Raw genomic sequence first — 13,601 nt, forward strand, 5'->3', positions numbered from 1 at the left:
AAAGGTTTAACAAGGAAGGAAATGTGAATGACCAACAAGCCTTTCAAAAGACGGCTGACCTTGGCAGCCGAGAATATACAAATCACCTCACTTTATGTGCACACACGCACACGCACACACACACACACAGACAGGGTGGCAACTGCAGGAGTTGGTGAGAATGTGACGCCTTAGGAATGCTGGTCCCTCCAGTGGGGGGGGCCAACAGTGGAAGAACACACTGGGCCCTGCCTAGAGAGCCTGAAGGCCGAGTGCCTACCTCTCTCGGGGATACCCCTAGAGAAGTTATGGGGGAACCAGGAGATGTGCCCAAAAATGTTGTCTGCAGCGTTGTTCAGAATCATAAAAACTAACAACCGCCCAAACATCATCAATACAAGAAAGCTCATCTGTACACAGAACACAAGAGAATTTCACACAGTAATGAAAACCCAGCTCCATTCATCTCAGTTGCTGAAGGTCAGAGACAAAGGGACTGACCAAAAACCCAAAGCAGAAATGGACAGAACAATGGACAGTCTTCCAAACACAATTCAGGACAGATTTCCCCTTGGTGGGAATGGGCTGGGAGCACGTGGTGGAGGCGAACAGGCTGCGGGTACCCAGGCACGTGGCGGTTTTCTGGCCTTACCCTCTCCTTAATCTGTACGCGTGTTTTATATACGCTGCACCACACACATGCTGCACCGCAAAAGTGAAACCTTGGCAAATCTCAAACGTTCATGCTCAGTCTGTACAGATGCACGTTCAAAAAAGCACAGTCAAAACAGCCCCCAACAGTCCTTTTCTAAACGGAATTTTTTTAAAATGGCCAACTATGAAACAAGCTGTAATTCCCTTCTCAGGACCTCCTCTGGGCTGCTGGCCATCCAGAGGCCTAGATCAGTGCTCAGAACATGTGTTGTCTGCTCAGGAAACAACTGAGAATGCCGAGGCCTTTTAACTTCTCCGTTTTCCTCCTTGATCAGTAATTTCACGTTCTCCTCAACTCTACGGAAAACCCGGATTCTCCATCCGTGGGCAGAAATCTCCGCCACGGGCCAGTGCTGAGACGGCAGCGATCTGGGGCTCAGAGGTCTCGGCAGGCTGCGCCCTGCATTCTGGCCCCACAGGAACCCGCCCTAGGTGACCCACCCACCGGGGATCAGCCTCATCCAGATTCTTAGCCGCCACCGTGCACCCGTTTCTACTCCCCCTAAAGTCTCCAGAAGGCAACGCAGAGCGGGACCCCTGCTAGGATATCTAACAACCATTCCAGTTATTCTACAGAAGCCATTAGTCAAGAAATACAACACGTCACACTAGGCCATGTGACCAACCTCCATCTATCACGCACTGTCAGCCCGCAGGGCTCAGCTTCTACCCAAGGGGACCTGGCAGACGATCCAGGGAGAGGCTTCGCCCTTGACCATCAGCAGCCTGCTCATCCTGTTTCTTTAAAGCTCTAACGCTGCTTCCTGACCTTGGTGACTGGGATTTGGGACACGGTCCTTGCCTCCCAGAGCATCTGGGGGTTTATAGACATCGCTACCTTTCAAGTCCAAAGAGGCCTTTTCCTTCCCCAATTCCCAAATCACCTTGGTTTCATCACCCGACGTTCTCTGGACCTTCTCCAGCTCCGTTTCTGTCCTGGTCATTGTGATAAATAAAGACCAGCAAAGCACCACATTCTACTTTTCTCATCTGAGTAGCAGGGCAGAGCTGGCTCTGGTGTCACACAGCACGTGAAGAGAAGCTGTCCCTGGGAACGCGAGTCCAGTTCACAAACGTGGCTGAGACGAGAGAACAGGCACCACGTGGGTATGTGGCCGTGGGGCAGAGATTCTGTGGGGTCTCTTCCTGAGCAGAGTGAGAGCCTTTCACTAAATGGGCTGCAAACTCAAGCCGGGGTCATCATCCGAGCCGAGTAAGGATTTCGCTGCTTGGTGTCTGCAGACGCCAAGGCAGAGGAAGAGAAGGCTTTGCCCTCAGAAGATGTGCTAACAAAGCTGCCTGAAGGAAGGTGGACAGGGAAATAGAGCGAGTGGCCTTCAAATACCAGAGTCCCCTAAGAACGCTCTCTCTTCTATTTCAGGACAGTGAAAGGAAGGCTGCCAGTGGGATGAAAACATCGGCACTGCAATCTTGTACCTCAGTGTAAACACGGCATCCCTACAAAGCACGTCTGCCCCCTCTCCTGGTGCCAACTAGATCTGACCTTGTGTAGTTAGCTGTGATTGTGTAGATTAGTTTTGCCAATATCTGTAGATCTTTTCAGACGGACCCCCCTGTACCTTCGATTCCATATTTTAAAATGTGGTACGAACTCCTCTCAGTCCTTCTCCGCTCTGGGATGAAAGCTGAAGATCTGATCATGGGAAATGCCGCAGGGCTGAGCTGAGCAACGGCAAGGACTTAATGCTTTCAGAGGGCCAGGCCACAGCGTCTCCACTGCAGATCAGAGTTAAGAGGCTGCCAGGACCCACCTGGCACAAACAGCCGAAGAAAACTCGAAAGAAAAGGTGGTGAGGAGGGCAGGTGATACCTCAGGTTTATGAGGGGACAGCTACGAATTAGAAAGAAGAACAGAGAGATTGCTGTGCTTTTCTATTGCTTCCGTGAGTAATTCTTGGACAGCGCCAAATGAATATCGTGAAAGACTCGTTGCTGGAAAGGAAAAGAGGTTTGAAGCAACAGCTCTATGTACACTAACGAGAATTTTACGCTCTGCCCCTCAAATAGAAAAGGCGTAAGAAATCTCTCTGTCAGCAGTAAGTAATCTGCTGACCAAGACGCCCCCACCGCGCCCGCAAAGGAAGGAACGTCAGACTCACGTTGGTGACGTATTCGATGTCCTTCCAAAGGACGCACTCCCTGGGGAAGTCGGCCAGGTCCAGGAAGTGCTCCACCACCACCTGGCCGATTAGGTCGTGGCGCGAGAACCGGTCGAAGTCATAGACGGAGAAGTGGAGCTTCCGGGCGGCCAGGTCGTTGTAAGGCAGCGGGAACAAAAACACCTCGTCAAACACGGGGTTCAGGGTCTTCCTGTGAACTTTAGTCTGGTGCTTGGTTTTCCGATCAGGAAGCAAATAGATCTTGACGTAAGGATCTGAAGTCCCGGAAAAGTCCTTGGCAGGCAGGTTGACGGCTTTGTGAATCTTCACTATGAGCTGCTCCAAGTCGCAGTCGTATTTCAGCATGAAGTTCAGCCTCCCACAGGCCTTGCTGTGACTCCTTCTCCCATCGTCGTTATCCAGGGACCTCTGCTTATACAGCTCCGGCTTAATCCGGCCAATTCCAGTCAACTGCTCCTGTTTCTGAAGCTGCTGGATGTTGAACTCTGGGTGTGACAGGTTGAGCTGTCTTCGGATTGAATTATGCCTTGAGTGAAGAGCGAGAAAGAACAAAGTCATAACCTCATTGGCTCCGGGTCTTTCGGAAACGCGGGCCTGGGATGTAGGCAGACTGTTAAAGGCTCAGATGTGTGGGCCCCTTTTTTTTTTTGGCCTAAATTCAAAATGCTCATCAATGCAAGTAAGCTGCTCCCCAAGGCTAGAAGCTTGCAATTGAGGTCTGGCATCAGGAAACGAATTACTAACGTGTGACCCGGGAGCTTGGAAGGTTCCATGTACTTTCTAAACTGCCTAAGATGCGGTTCAAGAAGCTTATTCAGCTGGTGGGATGTAAAGATTTGTACACACTCGTTTTAATGCAAAATGACTCACCTTGAGACACAGTAGCATCCCAAAGAGGAAACAGTTAGCTACGTGGTGACTTAAAAAGAATGGACCTTTCTCTCAATTACACAGCATTTCCCATCACTGGCCTTGAGCCCACTAAGGTTGCACACTCTTACTGGGTGAAGTAAAATCACATCATCCCAGGAACACAGTCCTTGCTCTTTTGGAAATGCACGCGTCAGGACGTGTCTGCGTGCAGGGGACTGCGTGGACTCTGACAGTGCAGGTGCCAGCTCTGTGACTGTGCCTCTGCTGGACCACGGAGGGATGAGCAATAAGGCGCAAGGGCTGTATTTCTAACACGGAGGGGATAAAAATGGAAAGTAAGCTACCCTAAACGGATAAGGGACTCAGCGAGGGAAGCCTGGATGCTGATATTTACAAATGAAATATCTGCTAACGGAATCTGCTCTTCACCCTGTAAGCCAATTGGTTTGGGTTAAAAGTTTCCCTGAAATGCTCTTTGAAACCTGCCTCGTCTGCGTGGATCCTCACAAACTGAGAGGAGTCTTTATTGCCTGCAAAGCTGTCTTCAAGGGTCTTTGTGTTTGCTTTTAGCTCAGAGTTCAGAGCCATTACACTGGATTTTGCGCAGTCTCTCAATAACCTTAATTAAAATAGCCTCCTCCACCAGAAGGTGAAAGCTGACTCTGGGGGGTTGGTAAATCGTCGTCAAGGCAGAGTAAATATTTGAGTTTGTCGTCTTTTCCTTTCTGAAGAGTACTTTATGAAATAAAGATGTTAACGACAGGATTAACGGGACCCGAAACACGTCTGAAATGATTCTCCCTTGTCATACAGACGCTGCTGCGCTGAATACTTCTCTTCACCCTAAAATACCCTCCTGATTACGGGTCACCCAAAAGGTACACGGAGCTGTCACCTGCGCCTGTCACAGACAACACAGTCCACCGCAAGGGGCACACCCAGGCACACAGGTTCCCATGTGTGCAGAAACCGTGTGGTCTGCAAGCGTCTCCTGCGAGATTTTAATTTCTTACTGAAAACCCACCATCTTTAGTTTTCTCTGTATCCTTTGATTTTTTTAAGGAGGGGGGAGAGTCAGGGGACCACGTCAGGCGCCTCAAATCGGCTCTCAGCCCTATTCCATTTAGAATGGATAAAAACGGGGTCCTACGGGGTCCCCTACAGGGAACTGTATCCAAACACCTGTGATGGAACATGATGGAGGATAATATGAGAAAAAGAATGCGTATATATGTATAACTGGCTCACTCTGCTGTACAGCAGAAATCGACAGAACATTATAATCAACTGTAATAAAAAGAGGAAAGAAAAAAAAAAAAAGAAAGAAAAAAGGAAGTAAAACCAGCTCTCTGAACTAGTACGGCCAGGTCAGCCGGGTTGGTCCCTTGCCTACAGTTGAATCTCTCCAGTGCAGAGTAGAGCTTTAGTCCTGCTCCATTGGGATCTCTGGGCAGGAAGGTCTGGGAGGGGGCGGAGGGGGGGGTGTCTGGCAGGGGAGAGTGGGTATACTGCCCTATTCAGAGGCCATTAGTGGCTGGCACCAGCTCGTGTTTCCCATGCCACCAACTTTTCAGAAAAAACTGGATTCAAACAAGGGTCCTACTTGCGTGTGGATTCAGTTTCCATCTACAATGGACCATTCAGGGATCTGCCTTGGTAGCGGCACAGTCTAAACACTAAGAGTGCACCACGCAGTTCCACTAGATGCATCTGTGACGGACACCAACCTTTGTCCCCAAGTGGCTCTGGCAGACTCCGTGTGCAACAACCTCCCTTTGCAGCTCTAGAGTCCTGGCTTTAGACTCACCACAGCAGCAGTCTCTCTTTCCCTTATCAACAGGACGGAGCTGCCGGGTCAAGTTTAAGTATACGAACGTGGCTGCTTAGCAATGGAACATATTCTCTTTTCCTTGCACATTTTCTTAGACATGAAATCTGGAAAGAAGTCCAACGTGCCCTGATCTTCTAACCACAAAGGACCGCCGGGGGCGGGGGAGGTCCAGGGGGTGGGCTGGGGAGGGCACCACGGAGAGGTCTGTACTTCAAAGACCAAAGAGAAGCTCCCCATCCCTCACAACCCAACTGCACAGGAGGCCTCCATTCAAAATTCCAGCAGAGCTGAAGGTTCTTTCTAAAAAATCAAGCACAGATATGAATCCTATCATCTACCCAAATGTTCGGCATGACTGGTTTCTCTCCACCAGCCAGAATCACACCAGGAAACCAGCTGAATCCAACCGTAAGGCCGTGGCTTCAGCAGATGCCAAAGACCCTGACAGACCACGACAGGTCTCCCTCCCTGGGGTCCCCTTTCAGTCGATTCCAATTTCCTTGCAGGAGCGAGTTAGTGGGGACTGGAGTTGGAGGCATGGGTCAGAGAAGCTCTGAGCAGCCAGAGAACTGGGGTCACCTGTTACCCCCCTGCCCCCCCCTCCATAACCTGTGCTGCTCTCCGGGCTGAGCACCAAGAAAGGAGGGCAGGGAGGCTGCCCCAGGGCCACGAGGGAGAAGGTGAGATGGGGGAATGGAAAATCAGCATCCTGCAGCTCTCCCAGGACGGACGAGGAGACAGGTCACAAGCAAGAGGGAGAAAACCGCAGGATGGGATGGCCTGAGCCCCCCTCCCTGGAATGGGGGTCCAGAATGGTCCCTGGAGGTGGCCTCGAACGCTGGCCACTGGATGGCCCTCAGCCTGAGGGTCTGGAGTTCTAACGTGGACCCTGAGTGGGGCAAGGAGGGAGCTGAGTCTGAAGCAGCCAGGCCTCCGCGTAGGTTTGGGGGGGCCTCTGTTTCGGTGTTTTCAGGACTTACTGTGTTCCATGAACAGAGGGAGAGGTGGTCCCCCAGGGCACGTGCTGAGAAGGGGGACAGTCCCACCGTAACACTGTCCCACAGAAGCTGCCCGGAACTGAGCCTCTGTCCCCGCTTCCTAGCCCCGTCGGGGGTGGGGGGCAGAGGCCATTTTCCTTTCGTGAAACAGGCAAGGAAGACGGCAGCAGGACTGGAGCTGGCTGGGCTGGCTGGAGGACCAGAGGCTGGGCCTGGAGAAGACCTAACTTCCAAGACGACCAACCACACTGGAAAGCAGATTTCGCATAAGCTCAAAACCACACCTTCATGCCTGAAGGAATCTGAGCCTCGCCAAGCTGCAGCCAAGGGCCAGGAGAGCCAGGTGCCCACAGGCGGCTCCTCCTCTCCTCAAATTTAAATCAACCTGTTCCAGGGTCCCACTTTGAGCCCCCAAATAAAGTTCAGTTCCTGAACCACAGCCCCCGAAGCCAGCCTCCTCCACTGCATCTTAAGAAAGAAGACATGACTGCAATCCAGCAAATTCGAATGTGCGAAAAAGCAAGGCGTTAGCCAGACTGGAAGGCACAGAGAGACAAAGCCCAGCCGCCGCCTTCAAGGAAAGGACTGGCCAGGAGTGAAGAGATGGTTGTACACTAGCTATAAACCAGGGCAGGGGGGGTAGGGACTGACCAGGGTTAGACAGAGGGTGAAAGAAGCCCTCTGGCTTGGGAACCTGTCCCAGATGCGATGGTGCGGGGGCCGAGCCTGCCTCCTCCACCCGGCCTCCTGCTCCTCAGCCTCCGGCTGATGCTCCGGAGCTCCGAGGGAAATCGGCTGAGTTCTCCTCGTGGCGCCCAGCTCTCCAGCAGGATGGGACCCATCAGCTCTTCTGCCCCAGCAGCTTTCACCTCACATGTGTTCACATCCGACATCCCAGGCCCTGGGTGAGAACCAGAGCTCAGAATGGCCAGCATCCCCCCCATCACTGGGTTTCCTGTGCAACACAGACAAGGACACCCGCTCGGCCCTCTCTCAACTCCGAGACAGAGAGGCCGGGTGTGCTCCCTTCCCTGGTTCTAAGTCACCGGTGTTAACAAGGCGTTGGGGTCCAGAGAACACAGAGGGGCGGACTGAGACCTCAGAACTCTCCTGGGTTTCTTTACGAGTCCAAGTCAGGACAGGGAAGTTTGGAAAGAGCAGAAATGGGGGCTCTTTGCCTTCTTGGAATCTTCCCCGGTGATGGAGAGGAGAGAGCTGGGTTCTGCTGAACTGTGAGCGACACAGAAGGCAGGAAGCAGATGGACAATGACTACGCGGGCAGGAGGAGACGGCATCTGAGGCTTTATTCTGGGATTCAGAGGCTCCCGGGGGAGGGAGCTAAGGCGGATGGAGGCACCAGGCCGTGGCCAGTGGAGGGGCGTTGGCCAGCAAAGCAAGCCTGGCTTCTCCCACCCCGTCCTAAGTCAGACAGGAAACCTCGCTGGCATCTTCCAGTATTTTGTCCCCACTGCTAACGTGAGCCTCCGTCCAGCAACACCTTCTCTCAGGCAGCTCAATCTCCTGTCTCTTCCCATTCCCACTGCTTCCCACTGACGTCAGGTCCTCACTGTCACAGGCATGAACCGGACCCCGGATCCGGTCTTCACTCGGTCCCAAGCGTCTTATACGATCTTGCCAGATTCGTCCCCACAGAAGCCTCGAGCCCTTCGGTGTGTGTGACCAGCGGTGCTGTCACGTATTTCCCCTTCCAAGGCTGAGGTGGGTCCTGGCTCCTCTTTATTACCAGCACAGAGTACAGAGCTCTGCGCGTGGCAAACGCCTGGTACATGTGTCCAGAGTGAGGACAAGGATGCCACGGACGTCAGCGTTTCCCATCCTGAGACCCCAGCAGAGGAAACACACATTCGCATCTGGTTTCAGGACGTCTTCGAAGTTGAAAGGGGTCTGGGCCATGTCTGTTTTTGAATCTGTCCATTTATTAAAATCTGAATAACTAAGAGAGTATGTTTTAAATGCCTACATCTAACCAGTGCTCTCAGCACCATGAAAAATATGGCCTCATACAACTGTGCTATTCAGAGTAATCACCACACTGAATCCTACGTTCCTGCTTCCCAGAGTTAAGGGCCCGTAACGAACGGGACTCGAATATGGAAGACGCAGAGGGTCTGCTGTCGATGCTGTCGCACGGTCCCTGGGACGCTACAGGGTGTTTAGTTCAGAGACAAGGTCAAAAGTCTGAAGGTAGGGCTCCTAACGTATGTGCCACCAGGGCAAGCGACCTTCCGCCCGCTTCTCACCATTGCAGCCGCTGCTCGGGGACAGCAGCGCTACTGCAGCCGCTGCTCGGGGACAGTTTGGTGCTTTGCCATTTTTGTCAGCAGAAACCCGAGACAAGTGGCCTGAGACTGACGAATGCACCCTGTCAACCATAAATGGAGAAATTCCGCTCTGTGCCAGGAGCTGCACCGGGAGTTCGAACGAGAAGCAGAAACAAAGCAGCCGTGGTCCTTGCGCTCACGGAACTCGGGATACGGAGGGAGACACAGGCAGCAATTGAGCAATCGCACGGGTAGAAGTAGATTTTAACCCTGGGAAGAAGAGACAGGAAAACAACGCGGGGGAGGATGCAGGGCGGAGGGCACGGAGGGCAGACACGTGCTTTGGCAGGGGCCAAGGAGGCTCTTCCCAGGAGGGGACCTTTTCGCTGGGACATTAAGGCGGCCACGGAGCCCGGCACGGCAAAGAACAAGGGCTGCGGAGAGGCCGGTGGAGCTGCAGTGTGACGAGCCTGTCCGGGTCAAGCCTCTTCCCCGAGTGCATGGGAGCATCGGTCTCAGTGCTGGGCTGGCCCTGGCCTGGAGGTGAGGCCGAGGCGGGCAGGAGAGGCCTGTGGCACAGCGCACAGGCCTTACCAGGCTGGATCAGGAGTTTGCGGTGTGGTCACGGACACTTTTACAAAGGAAATGTGAGAAGTCTTAGAGAGATGGGACTTTCCTCCTGGGACACGAAGCAGGAGGCGGATTAGCTGGCCTTTCAAGGTTCCCTCTATTTTGAGGGACCAGGGATTTTCATATATTTGGAGTAGAGACTTTTAAAATGTTCCGGTATCGACAAATTCTGAACAAAACGATCCACGTTCCCAGGATAGTAGGTCATGACACAAAAGGGCTTTCATATAAAAAGGAATGAAGAGGAATTCTGGAGGGTTCTACCAGGAACTGAGCTAACTAGGAACAGAATGCCAAGGCGCTTGGTCTCAGAAGACCAAGAGAAAGTCACCCTGACCAGAAACGCTCTTAGAAGATGGACCTGAGCTCCCCTTTAGAACGTTCCAGAAGGCGGTGGTGGGAGTCAAGCAAATCCCAGCTGCAGAGGCCAGCTGAGGGCGAGACTTCTTTTTTTTTTTTTTTGTCTTTTTGTCTTTTTTGTTGTTGTTGTTGTTGTTGTTGTTGTTGCTATTTCTTGGGCCGCTCCCGCGGCATATGGAGGTTCCCAGGCTAGGGGTCGAATCGGAGCTGCAGCCACCGGCCTACACCAGAGCCACAGCAATGCGGGATCCGAGCCGCGTCTGCAACCTACACCACAGCTCGCGGCAACGCCAGATCGTTAACCCACTGAGCAAGTGCAGGGATCGAACCCGCAACCTCATGGTTCCTAGTCAGATTCGTTAACCACTGTGCCACGGCGGGAACTCCAAGGGCGAGACTTCTGGTTCACATGCCCGGGCAGAAGCTGTGCCAACCACCGAGACGGGAGGAGGCCCTCGACTGGGAGCCTCAGCTTTGTGTGCTCAGGCCCACAGGTGTCCCGGGACCTTTGGGACCCGTGATTAACAAGACGCAAGAAGGAAGCAGCAGGAAAGAAACTGGTGGTGGTGAGAAAGTAAAGAACACAATGAGAAAGAAGGGAGCAAAAATAATAACCAGCAGAGCAGACGGTTCAGCTCCATCTCAGCAAAAAATACCTTCTCCCTCCCAGATACGGCATCAAAACTGTTCCTTAAAAAAGAAGGTTAAAACGGTGCTGGCGTGTTGAGGGAAATTTCATTCATTTCCCCACTTTGTCAGTAAAAAGGGTGTGTGTGCGTGTGTGAGAGAGACAACATAACCCTAAAACATCAGGAGACCACGCCCTTCTCATTACAGTAAGAACAGGAGCCAAAGATGTGTGCTTCCAGGCATAGCGCATAAAACGAGGTCAGCAGGAACTTAGATAAGAATGTCTGAGATGCAATAATGAGGCAAACGATCAGCATGAGGGCACATGCAGCTGGAAAGTCAGGGCTTTACGGCAGGCAACTATTACGAAGGTTGATTTGGGCACCAGAAGAGAGAATTTAATCGCACGACTCCGAGACTAAAATACATCTAGATGTAAAATGCATTTTACAGGGATAATTCCTTGACTCGCTCTTTTATTTTTCCTCATCTACCCAACTTCTACAACTCAGTGGTGAGGATATCCTTGGCTGGTAGAGTTCCCAACGCAATCTGTTTCTTGGTATGCACATTTTTCTAGCATAAACCCTGTGATCAATTAGAGGGATACGACTGCTATCCATTCATGAGAATTACGGCAGAGTTCTCAGCACTATCATCTAATAAAAACAGAGCCCATCTCTGTGTACGGATGGAACCCCGATCCGAAAAATTAACATGTAAGAGTAAAACCAAATAGGGACCATTTAAGGGCAACTCCATCCGAAGGCCCTAGTTATTGAAGCACCGGAGGCTTTTATCAGGAGTCTGCACCGCTGCATAAACTCCAGGGCAGCATCCAGTTATGTTTATGTCTTAAATCTGAAGAGAAATGCCCATGATAAAATCTGAGGATTTCTTCTAAATCAAATGGCAAACAACCATCCATTTCCTCACAGAGGAATTATTTTAGGTAAAGCTCTTTGATTCAGAATTGAAAATGATGCTAAAAAAGGTTTCTGAAAAAATGAAATTATAAACTGTCATGTTCCATCCCACTCAATGTGAATAAGCAGAGCCTCCAGGATAAACTCGATTAACATAAAAAAGGGTCAAATCTTATTTCTGTTTCTAGAGAATAAAAAAAGATTAAAAAAAAATAACTGAAACCGTGCTTGTACTTTCCAAAGGACAGCACGTGTTATTCCTCCAGCTATCACTCAAGCAAATATTTTCATTTTATTTAATTATTTTTGTTTTGTTTTGAGCCACGCCCATGGCATGTGGAAGTTCCTGGGCCAGGGACTGAACCCGTTCGAAGGCAGTGACACAAGCCGCTGCAGTGACAACACTGGATGCTTAACCTGCTGTGCCCCAAGAGAGCTCCCAAATAATTTCATTTAAAGGAATGAGACAAAGCTGCTTCCAGAGTCTCTTTTCCTTAAGTCCTTACTTACTGAGAGTGAATTTTTCCATCCAGTGATGCACAATTGGCAGCTGAACCATAAAGCCACCTTTATGCATCTGTGTCGTGGGAGAGGTGGCCTCAGCGACGAGGAGGAGGACAGCAGGACTGAAGGCGAAATGGCAGCTGATGGGGTGGAGTCCGCACTGGGTGTGGGCCTGTGCAAAGCCTGCGTGCACAGGTTAGCATCTCATTCTTAAAACCCATCCCCATTCCTGGACTTCCATCGTGGCTCAGTGGAAAGGAATCTGATTAGCATCCATGAGGACGCAGGTTCACTTCCTGGCCTTGCTTAGTGGGTTAAGGATCTGGCATTGGTGTGAGCAGACATGGCTCGGATCAGGCGTTGCTGTGACTGTGGTATAAGCTGGCAGCTGCAGTTCCGATTCAACCCCTAGCCTGGGAACCTCCATATGCCATGGGTGCGGCCCTAAAAAGACAAAAGACAAAAAAAAAAAAACAAAACTCCATCACGATTCCTCTTTCACACGACAGGAAGAAGAAAGAGAGGAGCCCAGTCTCACGCTTCTAGGTGAAGACTGCTCGCTGGACCCCAGAGCCCTTGCTGTTTCTCACTGCAGAAGAGCACAAAGCATCCAGCCCGCGGGATGAGAGGGACCCCAGGCCAGGGAACTCTGGAGGCCTTGAAAAGGCTGGACATGGACAAGGACCTCCAGCCACTGCATGGCATCTACAGAGAGCCTGTGTGACAGCTAGGCGAGGTCTGAGGCACAGGGAGTGAATTCTGTAGCAGCACAGAAGACTGGGTCAACACCCAGGCTCTGGTATTGTCTAACCAGGGTTCAAACCCCGAGCTGGGTGTGGACCAGTCTACGACTTTGTCTCTTTAATCTCCTCGACTTCGGTTTTGCTTCTTCTGTGAGATGAAAATGCTAATGGACTCCAGCTCACATAAAGTTTGAGTGATAATAAAATGGTGCAAGTTCTTAGGCGGTAGAGGAAACGCTGAGTCTTAGCCCTGCTAACGCTCGGTATCGGGAGCTCAGCAGAGACTAAGCCGTGCTCAGGAGCCTAACTCAAGCACGGAGAGCATCGGTCAGGGTCTCCCAAAGCCATGTCACTGATACCAAGGGACACGAGAAGGAGCACAAGCTCCTGGGCTGATCAAGGCCACGGCCGCCCGGAGAAGGGGGGGGGGGTGCGGCTTGCCCGCGAAGGGAAGGGGTTGGTACTGACCGAGCTGAGGAGGTGGGCTCTGTGACTTGGCGCTGGACTCGGACACCATGGGCACAGTTCTCCTGGTCCCCCGGCTGGGTCGAGAGGGGGATGTCGGGGGACGTGTGGCTGATCTTCATGGAGGAGTCTGGACAGGGGGTGGGAGGGTCTGGGAGGCCCTCGCTGTTCTCCTGCTCATTGGTCTCCGTGTCTGTGTCGTTAAGAGGCTCCTGGTTGTTGTCTTTGCTACCCGAGAACAGGCCGCGTTCTCGCCACGGAACCCAGCAGAGCTTCCAAGACACGAAGAGAGACACGCCGAAGAGGGCGAGGCCACAGGCAGTGACCACAAGCGTCAGCAGGCTCACCGAGATATCTGCAGAGAAGCAAAGGTCACAGGTCAGCGGGGCGGCTCCCCCTGGGCCCTCCCCCTGCGCGCAGGGGCAGAACGGCCCTCTCATCCACGCATCCCTGGAGCCACTGCGGACGGCCAGGCTGGAGACGCCCCGGAGTCACCCGACCCTGAGGCAGGAACAGTGAGGACTC

General features: G+C 52.1%; 1 protein-coding gene across 37 annotated transcripts in view; it reads right to left on the reverse strand.

Moving 5' to 3' along the window:
* The window catches only part of SYT9 (synaptotagmin 9), a 345,167-nt gene that overhangs the window by 123,523 nt on the left and 208,043 nt on the right, over positions 1–13,601 (reverse strand). For all 37 annotated transcript variants that reach the window (XR_014814463.1, XR_014814464.1, XR_014814462.1 and 34 more), the window contains 2 exons: positions 13,080–13,431; positions 2,814–3,360 (listed from right to left, as the gene is read on the reverse strand). Coding sequence is in view for 32 of the 37 variants with exons in the window: in XM_084974927.1 (XP_084831053.1) it covers positions 2,814–3,360; positions 13,080–13,431 (899 nt within the window). In the remaining 5 variants the exon portion in view is untranslated. The remainder of the gene's footprint in view (positions 1–2,813; positions 3,361–13,079; positions 13,432–13,601) is intronic.

Source organism: Sus scrofa, chromosome 9 (assembly GCF_054392235.1).
Source record: "Sus scrofa isolate SSC_HxYL_T2T_F1_AM1 chromosome 9, Sscrofa_HxYL_maternal_Yorkshire_Landrace_v2.0, whole genome shotgun sequence".
Taxonomy (NCBI): Eukaryota; Metazoa; Chordata; class Mammalia; order Artiodactyla; family Suidae; genus Sus; species Sus scrofa.